We start from the raw sequence: 18800 nt of genomic DNA on the forward strand, positions 1-18800 counted from the left end.
GAAATGGGTACAATCTATTACCCCCAAGTCTGCCACCCTGTTCAAAAAATGGTTTGTAGTGAACAAAAGTTCTTGGCCACATCTTGAGACATTAATTTATTAAGCAAGATGTGCCATATGATAATTTGAGTTGCCATTGAAAAGTTTCCATAACACCACCTTTCACAGTTGTGAAATTGCTATGATCTATTTAGTACATCTTTCTTAGAGTAGATTTAATGGGTTAGCAAAAATAGATCTTTATGACTTTTCAGGATCTTAAATGATTATTTGAAAAATGCTCATTGAAACTTGCTCTTTACTTTTCCCATAGGTTTGATGCAAAGATTAAGGAACAGAGGGGAGAGAGATCGGGAAAGAGAACGAGAAAGGGAAATGCGGAGGAGTAGTGGTTTGCGAGCAGGTTCTCGGAGAGATCGAGACAGGTATGCTAATAGTCTTTTGAATTATAATAATGAACTCTTAACTATTTTGATCAGCAAGAATTTTGGGGATAGCTAGGTGGCTCTGTGGATCAAAATCTTGGCCTAGTGACAAGAACACTTCCTAGCTATGTGACCCTGGACAAATCACTGAACCTCCATTCCTTACCACTCTTCTGCCTTAGTGATTCTAAGACAGAAGTATTGGCTTAAAAAAAAAAGAACTTTTCATACTTATGAACTAGTGAGAAGTATGAGTCAGAATATATTTTTAAAGAAATAAAATTTTATGGTGTTCAAATGTATACCAGTGTATATAACTGAAAGTAAATTAGCCATATAGTGCTCTCCTTTAATAAACACATGTGAGTTAAAGGATTTGCATATCAAATTATTAACCTTCCTACATTGAAATTTTACTTTTTAATATGCTATTCAAGATCCTATTTTTCTGGACATTTTGATTGACTTCGTAATATTAATTCTTGAAGTTATTATATTTAACATAAATATAGTAATTAGGCAGTTACTTAATGTTTCATCTAGCAAAGTTAATTTATTTTGCTAAACCTTTTATAATTGGAATTAGGCAATTTTATATTGTAATTCTGTTACTAGAAGGACATAAAATTACTCTGGATAATTTTAGTACCTTTCTTTGGTGTTTAGGGATTTTAGGCGACAGCTTTCCATTGACACAAGGCCTTTTAGGCCAGCATCTGAAGGAAATCCTAGTGATGACCCTGATCCTCTTCCAGCACATCGTCAGGCACTTGGGGAGAGGCTTTATCCCCGGGTTCAAGCAATGCAACCAGTAAGACCAAAATGCGTGGGTGAAATTGTAATTAACTGGGTTGTTTCCAAGATTTTTTGCTTTAGAATTATGCCTATCCTTGTTAAGAAGTCAGCCATTCATGTGTTCCCAGAGTAATCTAATTTTGTGTTTTCAAACAGTAGAGTTATGGAAATGCTATGGAAAATGTGACCCGTGTTATATTGTTTATTCAGCTTGTTTTTTCTTCTTTCATAATGAGTGATTTAGAAGCATGGTTCTGACTAACTGGGTAAATCATTTGTGAGTTTCAGTTGACAACAAATGATTTTCTAATTGAATTAGCTAACAGTAGGTTACAGATCATAGTTATCTTACTACTTTGCAAATTAGTATTCTTAATGAAGAAATAAGAATGTAAACCAATTTTTTGTATAGATAATGTCAAAGAAATTTCTTTGTGATATAATTACACAGCCACTGTTTCAATGTACATATAATTAAATAGGTGTTGGGGTAGGAGAGAAAATTTAGCCAGAGGAGGACCAGTTCATGAAGTAGGGCTTTGCTATAGTTCTGTTATGAGAGATAGATATTTATTTCAGTAAAAAATGTTCAGCCTTAAATACAATCATAAGTATATGAATCACAGTGAGTAAACCCAGATTCTATTTCATTTGGAAGCCAAGGATCTGGGTTTGACAGCCTGTCTCTGCCATTTAAGATCTGTATGACCTGTGTTAATTGCTTTTGTACCTCGTACAAAAGCTATATGTGTATATTGTGAATGATTTTTTATAACCAAACAGGGAAGACTTAGGAAGACTTTTTTTGTTGTTGTTGCTTATAGGCATTTGCAAGTAAAATCACAGGTATGCTATTGGAATTATCCCCTGCTCAGCTGCTGCTTCTACTAGCAAGTGAAGATTCTTTGAGAGCAAGAGTAGATGAGGCCATGGAACTAATTATTGCACATGGAAGGTAAATATATTTGTGGGAAGGGGAAAAAAATTCTTGTTTAGATTAGTTGAAGGCTTTCTATTGAGAATATGTCGCTAGTACCAAATTTTAAATTTTATTATAAGGCACCATTCTTAAATCATTTATCACTCAAGTACCACCCAAATTTATTTTTTAATAAACTTCACAGTCAGACATTAAAACTCACAGTTTATTGCTGCAATATTTTCAGTTATTTTTAGGTCCTCAAAAGTCTCCATCTGCTTGGTATTGAAATGGTTCCAATTATCAAAATGCTTCCTTTTTAATTAAAATTCCTACAATACCTTTTTTTTTGTTGTCACATTTTCAGTGAAAATAGGGTCTCATTTTGTTCAAAGAACTGATTTTTTTATTTTCCCTATACTTTCCACTTGAATTGCCTTTCTACCATCCTATCAAATTCTCTTCCATTCTCTTCAGGCCTGGCTTCACAAAGAATTGATTCTATATTGTTGTTCTGATTATTTCCTTTTCCTGTTTGTATGTAATATACATCATTATTGTTTTCTCTTCAGGGAAAATGGAGCTGATAGCATCTTGGATCTTGGGTTGTTAGACTCTTCAGAAAAGGTGCAGGTATGAAATCTTTTTTTGTAAGCAGAATTAAAACAAGTGTAATTTTAAGAAAGTTGAGTTAGTTGCTTTTTGTTGCTTTTCTTAAAACTTTGAGTGAATATCTAAAACAATAATAATAATAATAGTAGTAGTAGAATTTATTTTGTTCTCACCGTTTTCCATTTTACCAAAATTTATGATATTTACTTAACTCATTCTTTTCTCTCTCCCCTTTCAACTGTTAGGGTCATTATTTGTTCTATAGATGCTTGACTATGTTTTAGAACAGAATGTGTACCAGGGGGTGCTCAGATTGTTATTTGAAATTACTATGGTAAAATATGAATGAAGAAGGGTACAAAGAGATAAGAGTAATGGAAGAAAGGGAAATAATAAATAAGAATCATTGGATTATAATGTTTGCTTATCACAGCTTAAGTTAGGACCCACAGGTTCTTCTCCTCCTCTTCTTCCCCCGCCCATATCTCTAAGCCTGGCTCTCAATCCACTGAGCCAATTCTGAATTGGATTTTATTTGGAATGACTTTAGAAGAACCTGAATTTGTTTGGTGGAATAATTTTTAAAAGTTCATGTAATGTAAATGGGGGTCTCTATTTCTGTAATTTCTGCACAAAATGTAGATGGAAATCTTGACTATAAAATTATATATATGTTGAGAGCCATATATATAGGAATTTCTATCACTAGACACAGGTTTTGGATTTAGACTTTGTATAAACTATCTTATCTAGATTTAGACCCAACATAAGAGATATTTCCTATATGCTCATTGTGGTCAGTAACACACAAAACCAAATGCTTAATCATTTTGGTATTATTACTACTTGCAGCTCTACCATGTGTATGAATTTAAAGTTCCTGTGCCCTTTCACAAATCATCTTTGTAATTTCTTTGCCCCTAGGAAAACCGAAAACGACACGGCTCCAGTAGAAGTGTAGTAGATATGGAATTAGATGATACAGATGATGGTGATGATAATGCTCCATTGTTTTACCAGCCTGGAAAAAGAGGTTTTTATACTCCAAGACCTGGCAAAAACACAGAAGCAAGGTTAAATTGTTTCAGAAATATTGGCAGGTAAGATGATAACCAATCTTATATTTTGATTATTTAAAAAATATTGGCTTATGGATTTAGTTATATGCATTCATTTCAGTTATAGAATCAATTTCTGTTGGTTTTGATAGCCATGCATACAGTACAGGCATACACACTTTACCTACATCACAAGTCTTAAATATAAATTAGCCCTTAGAAATAACCTGATGAAATATGTTGCACATTTAGAGACTATTTAAGTATGTGTTAATGCCATACTTCAGTATTGTTTAAGTTGCAGCTTCTTAAATTTCCTCTTATTTTTCATCTTCAGAATCCTTGGACTCTGCTTGCTACAGAATGAACTGTGTCCTATCACATTGAATAGGCATGTAATTAAAGTATTGCTTGGTAGAAAAGTAAGTGATTCTAAGTAGCCTGATTTTGTTAATGTTTTTTTTTAAAATAGTGATAATAGAAGATCACATTTATGTTGTGCTTTACAGTGCACAAAGCACTTTACATAAATTTTACTTTTGATCCTTAAAATAATCCTGAAAGGTAGGTAGTGGTTTTTTTTGTTTTTGTTTTTGTTTTAATTCTCTTTTTATAGATAAGGACATAGAAGCTTAGAGAGGATGTGTTTTTTTTTTTTCTGCAGTCATAATAAGTGGTAGTCTTGACCCCTTGAATTCACTGATTCCAAATCTAGTCATCTTTCCACTCTACCAAAATTGTTTATTTGTTAAAATAATCAGCATATCTTTCTTTGTATACAATTTAATGTTAAGATCAAATGTACTTTTATGCTATTATACAGAATTAGTTTTCATATACTTCTGTGCTGGCAAAATTAATAGATGCTTGTATAAAATGAGAATCACAAGTGGAATGATAGGATATCATAAGATTCCCTTTAAGTTATTAATAAAACTTTATAAAAATGAGTAAGTTGATAATCAACATTTGTTATATTATTCCAGATTGTGTGGCGGTTTGATAATACCAGGTTATAGGATTTATTAACCACAGTTAAATACTTCAATTCAGCAAGCATTTGTTAAGTATTGACTAAGGACCAGACCCTGTTGTAGGTACCAAGACAAAAAGAAACTGTCCTCCTTCTTAAAGGGCTTATATTCTAGGGGGTGGAGATAGGAAAAAGACATAAATACAAGCAATTTTAAATTATAGGAATAGTAGGCTCAGTCATTAACTATTGGGGGAAGGAAAGTGGTCAAGAAAGGTCTGATTAAGTAGAATACTTGAATAAGCTTGAAAGAGAATTTGGGATTCTTAAAAGTATAGGTAATATGAGAAGACACTCTAAATGGGGGAAGAGAGAAGAAGCCAATCTATATAAAGTTAGAGAGGTAAGAGATAACAGAATATCATGTTCAGTTTAGCTAGAATGGTACATGATAAGAGCAGTCTGAAAAGTAGATTGGATTCATCTTGGAATGGATTTTAAATGTTAGAGGAATTTTATTTTATCCTGGAGGATAAAAAACCATGGAAAGTTCTTGAGTTAGGAAGACCATTTGGTTTAGAAATATCAGTTTAGTATCTGGGCATAGAATGGTTCAGGGAGCTTATTATTAAGAACCCCAAATCAGGATAGTATTGTTAATGACTGCATCATCTGTGCCTGGAACATAACAAGAGCTTAATAAATGCTTATTGATTGATACACTAGTTACCATTTTGCTGTATTAACCTTTTAAAAATAAATTTTACTGATATCTTTTGCTTTTATATCACCATTTCCTAAAATCCCCTCCCCCTTCTCTCTTCTCCAAGAGCCAGACTTTTTAACTAAAAATAAGAGAAAATTAGTTCAGGACAAGCAACCATTCCATCAACCAAATCCAGCAATAGATATAGTGGTCCCCCAATAGTGTAATAAAGATATTTTAGTAACGGATAAAGGGATCTTAAAGATCATAGATCGCTAAGTTCCAAAAAGCCTAAGGTGAGCTTTCCAAAGGTATGCTGCTAGCAAGTAGTGTGGCTGACACTTATATCTTCCAGTTCATTGCATTTTCCCCTCACATATGTTTGATTCTTTCCTGTCTATGTTAATATACCACTATTCAAATGAAAGAAATGCTAGAAGTTTATTCAGTCTACTGTATTATACTGTATAAATGTATGAAAATAGATTCGGTGCTTCAGAATGCTTATGACTGTTCTTACAAATGAAATTTCTAATTTGCTTAAACCCAGAATAAAAAATGCAAAAGTTTATTTGAAAAAACATTTTATAGTCTCATGACACTGGAGGTACATTGTCAGAACAACAGATCTATTAGATCTATTAAACTTGCCTCTCCAGAGCAAAATTGTTACCATCTAGGATGATATTTCTTTCAGTTTTGTTTTGTTTTGGCCTGGGTTATTTGCTGTAAACAACAGTATGAGTAATTTCATGTAGTAATATGGATTTTTTTGTAATAACATTTAAAAATATTTTTTATTAGGTTAATTGGCACGATTTTGCATTTTTTGATCCTGTTATGTATGAGAGTTTGCGGCAACTTATCCTCGCCTCACAGAGTACAGATGCCGATGCTGTTTTCGCAGCAATGGATTTGGCATTTGCAATAGACCTGTGCAAAGAAGAGGGTGGAGGACAGGTAAGTAAAATTCCAAGTTTTAGAATTCCATCTGCAGTATATTAAAAGTATGCTGTTATTTATATAAATATTAATGGTTTAATGAAAGGAACTAGAAATAAATAATAAATATGATTGCAGTATAGGTTTTTAAATGTACCTTGACTATTGAATTATTTTTAGACTTTAATCTGACTTTAATTTTTAAGAACTGTTATCTTTACATCAAATTTGCTGCTTTTTGGTTCCCATTTTAAAAACAAAATGATACATCTTCATTTTGTATAGGTTGAACTAATTCCTAATGGTGTAAATATACCCGTCACCCCTCAGAATGTATATGAGTATGTACGGAAATATGCTGAACACAGAATGTTGGTAGTTGCTGAACAGCCTCTACATGTAAGTATTTTCTTAGAATTTATTGTTGTAGTCTAATATTCTTGAGGTTTAAAACCCCAAGTCTTCTTGTATTTAGTATATATTTGGTGTTTATGTTTAGTACAGCTGTAATACAAGGCTGAATAGAAAGACTACCTAATTCCTGAGAATAAGAAACAAAGGAGAGAAAAGACCCACAAGCTGTTTCAAATCTGAGAGAGACCTAGTAGAGTTTAGTGGCACACATTTCTTGTTTAACTTTTTTCTTTTTATCTGACTGCTGTTGTCAGTAGATAACCTTTGTGTAATCAAATAGGGGAATCATGTCATCATTTGGCTTTCTGACTTAACTATGCTGAACTCTTTGCATGTACGCAACTGTTTTTGTCTTTACTTCTAAACACAAATATTTTAATGTAGATGGTTCTTGCTTTATATAAATTTACATTATGCAAATTAAACTTTACATAAGGCATTCAGAAAGAAACCTGTATTCCATAAAGATGTGTTAATTCTACTGTACAATACTGTGTTTTCTCTTTCCACTCCTGCTTCTTGGCTTGATGTACCACAACTTCCCACCTCCTGACCCCACAAAAAACTTTTTCAAAAACAACCCTCCAAGTGAAAGCAGAATAGTCACACAGAGAGATCTTGAGAGACGCCATCGCCACTGCTATATCAGGGGCTTGACCTAAAACCTCCTTCCTCAGCCACCCATATGTCCAGCCTTTGTGTATCTGTCTGCTGTTCATCTGCACTAAGTACCACGTGTCTGTTCCTGACTCCTGTGTCTGTTCCTGACTCCTCTGTGTTCCTCTTCTTGTGTGGTAGCCCCTGTCCTTCCATGGATGCACAGCCCCCTTCTGCCCCTCTCTCTGGTCCATATACTTGGGCAAATATTCACCTTAGCAAAGTGATAAATGTCTGTAGTGCAAAGAGGCATTCCTTTTTTTGATTTTCAAGCACATTTTTTATTCATTTAAAAATCATGGCTATGTCAACATGACCTAATACTTGACTCCACCAGCCTTTCTCTTGAGGTCCTCTTTTCATTGACATAAATTTGAATCTTGCTGCTGACACTAGTGTCTGGGGCAAGTCATTCAACTTTTCTGAGCCTGTTTTCTCATCTGTAACCTGAGAATAATACTACTTCCCCTAGGATTGTGATGCTAATATTCATATCTTAAGCTTTGTAAACTTGAAAAGTTTGAGGTTTTAGGCTAGCTATTTATTCCTATTTCTTCATACTATTTCCTTCTGCCATTTGTCTTCCATTTTAATAATTCTTACCTTAAATTCTGTTTCCTCTATTTTGAAATCTTTTCTGATATCCCAGAATCAGATTTCTTTAAAGGCAAGTAGTGAGTGACAAAGTAGATAGAGCACTGACCCCGCAGTAAGGAAGACTTCATGTGAGCCCAGACACTTAGAAGTTATGTGATGCTGGACAAACTCACTTAACTTCAGCCTCAATTTCCTCAACTGAAAATGGGGATAATAATTGCATCTACCTCCCATGGCTATTGTGTGGATCATCTGACATCATATTTCTAGAAAATGCCTTATGTAACAAGTACTATATAAAAACTTATTTTCTTTCCTCTGATTTGCACAGCAGTTTATTCACATTTATATTTAGTTTTACAATATAATTATTATTGTAGATACTACATTACTACCACTACATTCTAAATTTCCTAGTTCACAGAACTATGTCTTGCTCAATCTTAAGCAACCTAGCATAGTATAATGGTTTGAAGTGTCATTCCTATTTATTTTATTGCTTGTTAACGGCTGTTTATTAATTTGAGCTACCTTTTTTTTCTGCCCTTGTCTAATTGACCTTTCAGTTGCATCACTTTGGACTTTTAAATCTAATTTAATTTACTAGACAAGATGTTCATAGCACTACTTGGCTTTAAAATTGTCTTTTTTTTTTTAACTTAAAGCACATCTCTGCTTAATTAATAATAGATAATAGTATACAGAATGGAAGAGAATGAAATAACTTTTTTTTCCATAGGCAATGAGGAAAGGCCTGTTGGATGTCCTTCCAAAGAATTCATTAGAAGATTTAACAGCAGAAGATTTCAGACTTTTGGTAAATGGTTGTGGTGAAGTAAATGTGCAAATGTTGATCAGCTTCACTTCTTTCAATGATGAATCAGGTATGGAATTTTATCTTCTTTAAGAAATGACATATTGTTGCTAATTTAGGCGGTCATTTGGCTTTTAGTAACTGCCTGCCTTTTTGAGAAATTAATTAAAAGATGTGTTTTCAACCCAGAGTACATCTATTTTACAGCTGTGTGATTTTTAACTTTAGTTTTCTCATCTGTTAAATTAAGGGGTTTTGTTCTTGGTGACCTGAATCTTGAGCCATAAAATATTTTGACTCAAAATCTTCTGCACTTTTTGCTTATAAGACTTTGTTCCTGTTTTCAGGTAGTTCATACATATGATCAGGAAGGCATAAATTATTATAAGCTAAAAGAAATGCCAATCTTACCAGATCTTCAAGAGCTATAAAGCCCTGCTATTTCTTCTGTCTAAAAATGTGTTTGGTCCCATTTTGGGCCCAACATGATTTCATTTCTTTAGGGAACTTGTAATGAGAAAACTGTATAAAAGCTGATAGGATCCTGCTTTACAACTTTATAGAGTTTTACAGAGTTATCTGGGGACTCTTAAGTCATTTAACAATGACTTTCTCAGAGTCTTAACAACCAGTAAGTGTCAGAAGTAGGACACTTAACCAGAGGTAATTATGATTGAGTATACAGCCCTCTTTCCACTATATGCCACCCTGCTTTTATTATGTATAATGGAATTAAATAACCATGTATTTGTTTGAAAGTTAGGTTTTTTTCCAGTCTCTAGCCATATCTTCCCTTACACTGTATTTTTATATGTAAGATATACCTTACCTTTTATTTTAAAAGTACAACTCATGGCAAAGTTTCTAATATTTATTTGTATTAGCATGAATGCACATAGAACCTCATTATAGTAAAAACTAGTATAGTACATAGAAAATATTTTCTATAGCAAATGCTATCTTTTCCATTTCTTTTTATGTCAGTGGTGTCAGATTCAAATAGAAACAGATCCTGACCCTCTACATATTCACTTATAAAGCTTGATCATTATTGTAATGTATTAACATTATCTATTGTATTTTTTTCTCTCTTTTTCTGCCAAACATTTCCCCTGTTACACTTTAATCTGGTTTAGACTCTGCTTGGAGAGTTTTTGTAGGACACATTTGCCATGAGTTTGATCCCTCTGTCTCATAAAGTAATGAAAGAATTCTATTTTTTTTTCATGTTTGTCCTATTAAGTAATAGTTACTTCAGCTTTCTTCCTCACCTGCAACATGCCAGCCACCTAAATACAACTCCTAATGCACCTCCCAAAAGATGCAGATCAGTAAACAGGAAGAACAAGGTGATAATTGCAGTGCACATCTCCATTTTCCTACTGGTTTAATGGCACTTATTTTTCCTTTTCTAATACACTGCTGAATATTTCTGGGTTCTACACATGAGAATATTTTGTTTAACAATATTGCAATTTTTTATGCAAGCAAATCAAGAAATACAGTTTTGCCTATTAAAGTAAAGAATTTTACCTGTGTTTTTAACACTAATGTAGCTATCATGACAGTGATCTCCCCTTCTCTCTGTCCTCCCCATTTTTCATAAAGGAGAATTGGGACAAGGACAATGAAAGCAGATTAACTATCTTAATAGTTGATAATTATTGTCATTGCAACAAAACACTCTTGTGATATTTTATAGCATCACTACTAATACTTGGTACATCAAAACTTATAGACTGACCTGAAGCAAAAGCAAATACATAAGTTCCCCTGAATAAGTTGTAGCAGTTAGGAACTGAGATGAGATTTATTGTTTCATTTCAGTAGAATCATTGTTTTTCAAAATGCTTGTCAGATACTGGCTTGTCTAAAGCTTTTATAAGGATAGCATATCTAAAATTGCATAGCATCATGTACTTTTCACTGTCAAATGTGTCTCTATTAAAAGAAATTATACAGTATTCTAAATATATCCTTTCTAGAAGTTTGAATTTAAGTCCTTTTTTTCTTAGGAGAAAATGCTGAGAAGCTCTTGCAGTTCAAGCGGTGGTTTTGGTCAATAGTAGAGAAGATGAGTATGACAGAACGGCAAGACCTTGTAAGTCCAATATTTATCTTAGAAATATTTACAAGGAAATTTAAGGGAAGATTTTAGTTTAGTAATAAAATCTGCTGGAATCTAGAAACTCAGTAACAAAGACTAGATAACCAAAATGTCAATCATCTTTCTTTGAGAGGAATTTCCTAAAAAGGGGTCAAAAACAATTGTTTGATAAATTTTTCCATAATACATCCCACAGACTGCTCATGGACTTCTGAAGCATTTATAAGCCTTGATACTTGACTTTTTTCTTAACTAATATATTTTCCTTAATATAGGAAAACAGTACTGATCCGAGGGAGAGGGAGAGGGAGAGGGGGAGGGGAGGGGGAGGGGGAGGGGGAGGGAGGGAGAGAGAATGTGTGTGTGAGTGTGTGTGTTTTGATGTATTTTCAGAACTGGTTAAATGCGATTAGGGTTATGGTTTATAAACAAGAAATAAAGTGACCTTAATTAAACACCTATATATAAAACATATTTGTGCTATGCACTGGTGATAGCAATGAAAATCAAGCCTCCTCTACTCATTTAAAATGGTCATTACTAAGGTTAAAAACAAAAGATAGGACATTGTAGAAAATGGTAGGCCTCCCTTTCCCTATTTCAATTTAATCTTTTTTTTTTTCCAAAATGAGTATGTTTAACATGTGTACCCTTCCCATTGGATAGATTGCTGTAGTTTTACAGCTTAGTTCAAGTTCCACAAATTACATGGAGACTTTCTTGATCTCCACCCATCCCAACTCTTAGTATTTCTCCTTACAGAATGAGTCTTTTTTTTTCTCTTTTACTTATAGAGCTTGAAACTTAATAGGTTAATATATGTATGTTAATGGATATATAAGGCCTTCAAGATCTTGAACTTCTTTGGAGTCTATGCCTACTAGAGTTTATCACAAGGTCAAAGCCTGATTATAATTATATAATTGATTATTTGAGTATGAACCCAAATTGTGGAAAGTAGTGTCCTTGCCCTTATACAAAAACTTTTTAAAGTTTTTAATCAATTTTTTTGAAACTTTTCCCCAATACTAAACTTCATCCATTTCTTTCCAATGGATTCTTATTCTTATAGAAATTAACAAGAAAAACACACCACTGCTAACATTTGATATTGCTTAAATTGTGACAGAGTTCATTCTCACATGCCATTTGAAAAGGAACATAGAGCCAGTTCTTCATTTTGATTCATTCCAACTCTGGATTAGGGCCATTATTGTCTTTCTTCCCCAGCTACCTCCCCTCCTTTTTTCCCCTTTGTTGGCCCAAGGTTTCAAAGGCTTTTGATCCTTATAGCTGGATCCTTAAACAATCCCTCACCTTCCAAATCTTGAACCCTTAAAAATGTATACTACTCTTTATCATCAGAACTATGACCAGGAGACCTGAAATAAAACCCCAATTCCAATGGGCAAGTCACTTGGCCATTTGGAATATGTTTCTTTATCTGAAAAAGTGGATAGTGATACTGTTAGCACTATCTGCCTCGCTGCGTTTTGTGTAGAATGCACTTTCTCAACATCAAACTATTATAAATATGTGAACAACTAACCAAAGACTTTGTCCCAGAAAGCCCCTCAAAAATTTATATTAGTTACTTTTTTATGTCATAATTATTTGAGTGTGCCAGTAGCTGGCATAACTATAAAGTTGCTTAGCTTCATCTCTATTATTTTATTAAATTCTAGCCAAAGTAGAACTGTTTGCTATGCTTCATGTAAATATATTTATTGAGATGATATCCTATTCACTTTTAGCAAACAAATTTGAGGGAAAAACTTTTTGGAATTGCTGATAGATAACTAAGTTGATCATGGAAGGGTGAAATTTCAACAGATTTTAGTAGAAAGATTCTCCCCTCATCTCTGGTCATTCCACACACAGGAAAAATACACGAGCAAAGAAAACCATGATTTTATCAACAAGAGAACTGTGTCTATATTTTCACTTCCAACCCATAGCCTACGTCCTTTCTGTAGGATATTTTATCTAAATTCTTGTCCTTAGTAGGGATTAGGTCACATTTTTATCCCTGTCTTCTGAAGTCAGAAATACCTCAAGATTATAGTTCTTCCTCTAAGTGGCTAAAGTCTTTTTTAGTAGCCCTTAAACCAAAGAAACTTACCAACAGAAATGGGAATGATCAGCAATTGGATATGTTATTGGATATCTATTCCCTAGCTCCAACAACATTGAGTCTCTTCAATGTAATCCCTTAGCCTTTAATGTGGGAACCTTGCAGTTCCTACCCAAACCATTCAGGTCATAACTCTTAGAACTTATGCACACCTTCAGGAAGAACTATGCTTAAGCTCTAAGTATGGCAAATAAAAAAACCTTTTCTCCTATGGAGAAAACACCCTCTAGTGCTTAAAAACGAACATTTTACTAAGGGATAAAGAGAAAAGGTCATAGAAGTAGGGCATGGCATCTTGGAAACAACTAACAATTCTTTGTCATTCCGCTCTTCCCCCCCTCCCCCCTTCTCTGTGGTTGCATAATTTTGTCTTTTTCCCCTCTTCCCTTCCCTCCTTCCACTGTCTTTTGCCCTTTTCTGAAATAAATTCGAAGCTTCAGCTAGTTACTTAAATAAACCCTTTCCAGTTGGCACACATCATAATGTAGTAGTAGTTTAGGGACCTTGGATTTGTCTCTATAAATTAGGTGTCATTTTTAACTTCTGTGCATTTCACTGTTCTCATTTGTGACTGATGAACTTGAACTTGATGTTAGAATAATATCCTATCTTCAATTCCAGAGAAATTAAATAACATATAAATAAAATACATGACTCCCCTAAGTAAGACAGCTGTAGTTTCCAGTTTTAAGTATATTTCATGGTTGTAACTCTTCTCTTCTTTTGCTTTCTCCTTGCTCAGGCTGCTTTTTTATCATAAATACTGTTCCTAGTTATAAATTCATTTTGGCTGACCATGTACTTTCACATCATTTTTGTCAATTCACCTTGTAGTTTTTTGCCCAGCAATACTTTTTTTTTTTAAAACAAGGAACAGATGTCTACTCTGATCCTCTTTTATCATTCAAACTAGTTTACCTATAGCAGCTTTGCTTCTTGACTTGATCCCTAATTAGGTTTGGAAGAAGCAGAATTGAGTCTATATGAATTTCCTAGTTAGTTCAAGGGAGTGAGTACACACCCCCTTTCCTAATTTTAAATTCTATCCTATAGAAATTCATTGAATCAAAAAAGCTTTTCTTAAAACATAAGAGACACTGAACCAACTTTCAAGGATGATTCATTTTCAGAAATTTACTTATACATAACTGGGTTTCTCTGGGGAAATGTTTTTTATGTTCATCAGTATGATTCAGTTGTTTATAATTTTAGCAAAAGTCTGGTGAAAGTTAATATTTGTTGAACATCAACTGAATGTTATTTTCTCCAGTCATATAACTGCATTTGGTAAAAACAATTATGTGGTAATCATATATTACAGATATTCTCTCAATACCAGCAAACAGTGTGGTTACATTATTAACTTACATATAATATACCATATTCAAACTCTAAAAATTTTTTATTAATACCATATCTCTTCTTGGTACCAAGTTTTTTATCATTTCACAGCACTCTTAATTTTAGCTTCCCTTCCTCCAGTCATCCTAGAGAACCATCTCTTATAAACAGAATTTAAAAAGATGGCGGGGGGGGGGGGGGGTGGCGCAAAACCAATAAATGTATTAGAAAACGATATTATCTTTAATATTCTCACCTCCACCGTATTCTATGCTTGTTTTTCTTTTCCATTGATACTATTGTTTTCTTGGTTTTGCCCCTTTCGGTTGGCATCATTTCAGACAAATATACCTGTACTTTTATCATTTAATATGGCACTGCAATTCTATATCTTATTCCCAAGCCACACTGTGTTCTTTACTTTAATTCAATAATTATCTATTTTCTAGTAGGTCTTTTCTACTATAAAATATAAAATGCAAAATGTTTATTTTGGTGTGTGAGAAATCTTTTGGGGGGAGGTCATCAACCTTCCTGGGCTATATGCCCACAAGTGGGCTGAATTTCACTGAATAAACCATGGTACTATTAGTAGAGAACAAATGAAGAGAAAGTTGTATTATTTAACCAGTTCTAGCAGCCAAATGGGGAAAAGGAATTGTCATTGATTATAGATTCAGCTAAATGAGAACATAGCAAAGTAACATTATAAGACTATCTGAGAATGCCCTACCAACTTTCCTTCTTGAGAGAAGAACCCTTTCTTAGTGTGTTTGTCATTTGTTAACTAGTTCAGAACATTTCTACTATATTAATTTTTTAAGTAAAGGGAAACTCTTTGAGTCAGGCAATATTATCACCACCTTGAATATGTTTAAATGTATTAAGTTTAAAATGTATTTTTAATGTGAAAGAATTATAAGAAAACAATAAATGTTCTAAAAATGAAGAATAATTTTTAAATATGGCAAGATGAGAAAGTATAATAGTAGTTTTATTTTTATTTAGGTTTACTTTTGGACATCAAGCCCATCATTGCCTGCCAGTGAAGAGGGATTTCAGCCTATGCCATCAATCACAATAAGACCACCAGATGACCAACACCTTCCTACAGCAAACACTTGCATATCTCGACTTTACGTCCCACTTTATTCCTCTAAACAGATTCTAAAACAGAAATTGTTACTCGCCATTAAGACCAAGAATTTTGGTTTTGTGTAGAGTATAAAAAGTGTGTATTGCTGTGTAATATTACTAGCTAAGTTTTGTAGATTTTTCCATTTGTCTATAAAAGTTTATGAAAGTTAATGCTGTCATGCCCCTGGTGGTACTTTAATGATTAAATGCAAACATTCCTATACCAAGTTTGTAACCTATAGGTCTAAGAAGCACTAGCAATATTTGACTGTAACTGTTTGCTAGTCAATAACTTCTTGGCCTAACCCCAGCCAAAGATGACAGCAGAACAATATAATTCACACTGTGATTTATCTTTTTGCTGAGGGGAAAAAAATGTAAAATGTTCTGAAAATTCACTGCTGCCTTTGTGGAAAGTGTTTCAGCAAAGGTTCTTGTATAGAGGGAGTAGGGAATTTCAAAATAAAAAATTAAGTATGTTCTGTGTTTTCCTTTTAACTTTTTTATGGTGTTTAATTTGTGGTTGGCTGCAGTTGTGTATCATGTATATTGAACTTGTAAAAAGTTCTTGACATTCAGATCTTGGAGTTGAAATCACTTACCTATGAAACCACTTTCATTGCGGTTTGTTTTGGTTGCATTGAGCTCTAGGACATTAGGTGAAATATCACGAATATTTTGCATGTAATTTGTTCATTTGAGTGAAATTTTTTTATGTACATAAAGTGGGGCCAATGCACAATATTTTATATCACAATCAACATTTTTTTTTTGTATCCCTATTTCAATGGGCAGTCAGTCAGGAGTTTACTCCATTTCAGTTCTAATTAGACATTTGTACTAAGGTGTTTCAGTTATGTAAACTCAGCCTGGGCACTTTCTGATAACTGTAAAATGTTTTATAAGATCATGATTATTGAAGATACATTTTGGAAAATTTTAATGTTCGTGAGCAGCTTAACTACTTTTGTATCTAGCCTTTTTTAAGTATCTTGTTACATTTACTTTTTTAAATAAAGAAATTACAGAAGAAATGTCAAAGTCATATTGAAGAAACATTAGTTTTTATTTATATAACCTGTATATTTTTAAACTAACAACAATACACCAGACACAGTTATGAGCTTAACAAAAATCTGATTTTGAGAACTTTTAAAAGTTTATATGTATATGGATTATAAAGAAACAGAAGTAATTCAGTCTACATTTTACAGTTAGCAGAGAATCCTGAATGGCACAGGCCAAACAAGCCCGTTCATTTTAAAAAATGCATTTTCAGAGGGCATTTATTTCTGGCCCTTATGAGAAATTGATGTCTTGTCAATCATTTTGTACATTCATTCACTAAAGACTTTTAAGTAGAAACACTTTTTTTTTAATGTATGCAGTTTAAGAAGAATGTTTTTTGTTTGTTTTTCATGGTTGAAAATTTAGAAGTTGAGATGAACATTTCTTAAGTTCTTGTAATTTCAATATTTTCATATAATTTGCTGTAGGAGCTGGGGTTTTTTTTCCTTCACTGCTTCCAAGTAGGAATATAATGCATATGATGCAAAAGAGTCATTTTACTTGTTATAAGGAGAGAGAAGATCTATTTTTTGCCTCCTTTGCAAAATAATATGACATGCTTCAGGTTGATATTTACCATACTTTTCTTGCAACTTCATGGCACTTGATTGCTAAATGTATAGTTACCAAATAGTTTACTGGAGATGTTTATGATATACTGTGTTTATTTTTATAAAAGTTGGTACAGGGTCATTTGACAAATGGGACATTTATTTCTTTGTAATTTGTACTAAGAGTAGGGTGGTAAGCAGTTTGATAGAAACTTTCACTAGAATTTGCTGATAAAATTATGAGATTAGATTTGCTTTTATAACTCTCAAATGTGAACCTGGACTTTAAAATCTCAAATGAATGAAAAACATTTAAAATAACCCATAATAGCTATCAAATCTTTCTTTTCAATAGTTTTTATCAAAATATTTCTAATAACTAAAGTAGATTAATTTAAATGAAGTGTGAAAATTCTTAATATTCAGACATGTAAAATGAAATTTCTTTGGGTCACATTTTATTAAGTTTTAAAATAAGGCACTACTACCTTCTTTAAAATGGTAGGTTATCAAAATAACATCTTATTGGGACAGGTTTGCATAACAGATGGCTTGTTTTAGAAATAGCCAAACCTTCTGTACTCCATAGCATTGTAAAAGTGCTAAAGTAATATCAGATTTTTACTTTATCTTCTATATTTGGGGCAGTTCTTTAGATTGCCTCTCCTTTAAAAGTTTAAAAAAATGTGGAGGTTTGTTTTATTTTTTATTAGAGGCTGGAATTTCTAATGTTACATTTTAAAGCTATGATCTCTATTGCTCTTTTTTATCTTATTACACTGTGAGATATAATTTATCAATTTATAAGGACCCTACCATTGGTCTCTTCTACTAATATTCTATCCTAGGGAGTATAAAATATATATAACATCCAATCAGTCTTACAAAAGTGTCTTTAGGTAAGTTATCCTGATGTTTGTTGGTTTAGTGAAACTACCTAACTCATCACTATTATATAAGCACATGAATTAAAATTATTTGAGCTGGTAATCCTATTTAACAAAAAAAAGTTTAATATAAAATAGAATGTAGATTTGACTTTCTTAGTTTTTGCTGTTTACTACAGGAAAGTGCATTGAATGAAAGTCATGGCCTTCAGGTGTTGTTTAAACATGGCATTACCCCTCCAAAGGTTTGAAACTCAAATGCAAGTAATTATACTGGCTTCAGAAGCCTTGCCATATTCTATGGAATTCTTCAAGATATAGTAGATATGAAAATTATTGGATTTAATAGATGAAGTCCATAGAAAGAGTGAGAATTATAATTCTATAAAATATAAACACCACAAAGAATTGCCTTAAGTAGTTTGAAATTTTCACAGATTCATAATTTATCATAATTCTTAAAAAGGTTTTCTAAAAATTCCTAAATTTTTTCTTTAGGGGAAATTTGGGACCAGGAAGGTTGTGGGTAATAATAATATGATTATCATTTATCAACGCTTACCCAAACTCAACCTTTATTTCTTTTTATCAAATGCTTTTAAGAAGAGAGTATTATATAGGATAAACTATTTTCTCTTGAAATTTTCTATTTCTAATAAGTTT

At 32.8% G+C, this 18800-nt stretch overlaps 1 protein-coding gene across 5 annotated transcripts in view; it reads left to right on the plus strand.

The window, feature by feature from the left end:
• UBR5 (ubiquitin protein ligase E3 component n-recognin 5) overlaps positions 1 to 16129 on the plus strand; it is a 185300-nt gene extending 169171 nt beyond the window's left edge. For all 5 annotated transcript variants that reach the window (XM_056823240.1, XM_056823244.1, XM_056823241.1 and 2 more), the window contains 11 exons: positions 314 to 425; positions 1092 to 1236; positions 2045 to 2175; positions 2712 to 2772; positions 3676 to 3851; positions 4147 to 4231; positions 6293 to 6448; positions 6716 to 6829; positions 8838 to 8982; positions 10928 to 11013; positions 15503 to 16129. In XM_056823240.1, the coding sequence (XP_056679218.1) occupies positions 314 to 425; positions 1092 to 1236; positions 2045 to 2175; positions 2712 to 2772; positions 3676 to 3851; positions 4147 to 4231; positions 6293 to 6448; positions 6716 to 6829; positions 8838 to 8982; positions 10928 to 11013; positions 15503 to 15715 (1424 nt within the window). In that variant the 3' untranslated portion in view covers positions 15716 to 16129. The remainder of the gene's footprint in view (positions 1 to 313; positions 426 to 1091; positions 1237 to 2044; positions 2176 to 2711; positions 2773 to 3675; positions 3852 to 4146; positions 4232 to 6292; positions 6449 to 6715; positions 6830 to 8837; positions 8983 to 10927; positions 11014 to 15502) is intronic.
• Positions 16130 to 18800: the final 2671 nt, after the last annotated feature.

This window comes from Monodelphis domestica, chromosome 3 (genome assembly GCF_027887165.1).
Source record: "Monodelphis domestica isolate mMonDom1 chromosome 3, mMonDom1.pri, whole genome shotgun sequence".
In the NCBI taxonomy this organism is placed as follows: domain Eukaryota; kingdom Metazoa; phylum Chordata; class Mammalia; order Didelphimorphia; family Didelphidae; genus Monodelphis; species Monodelphis domestica.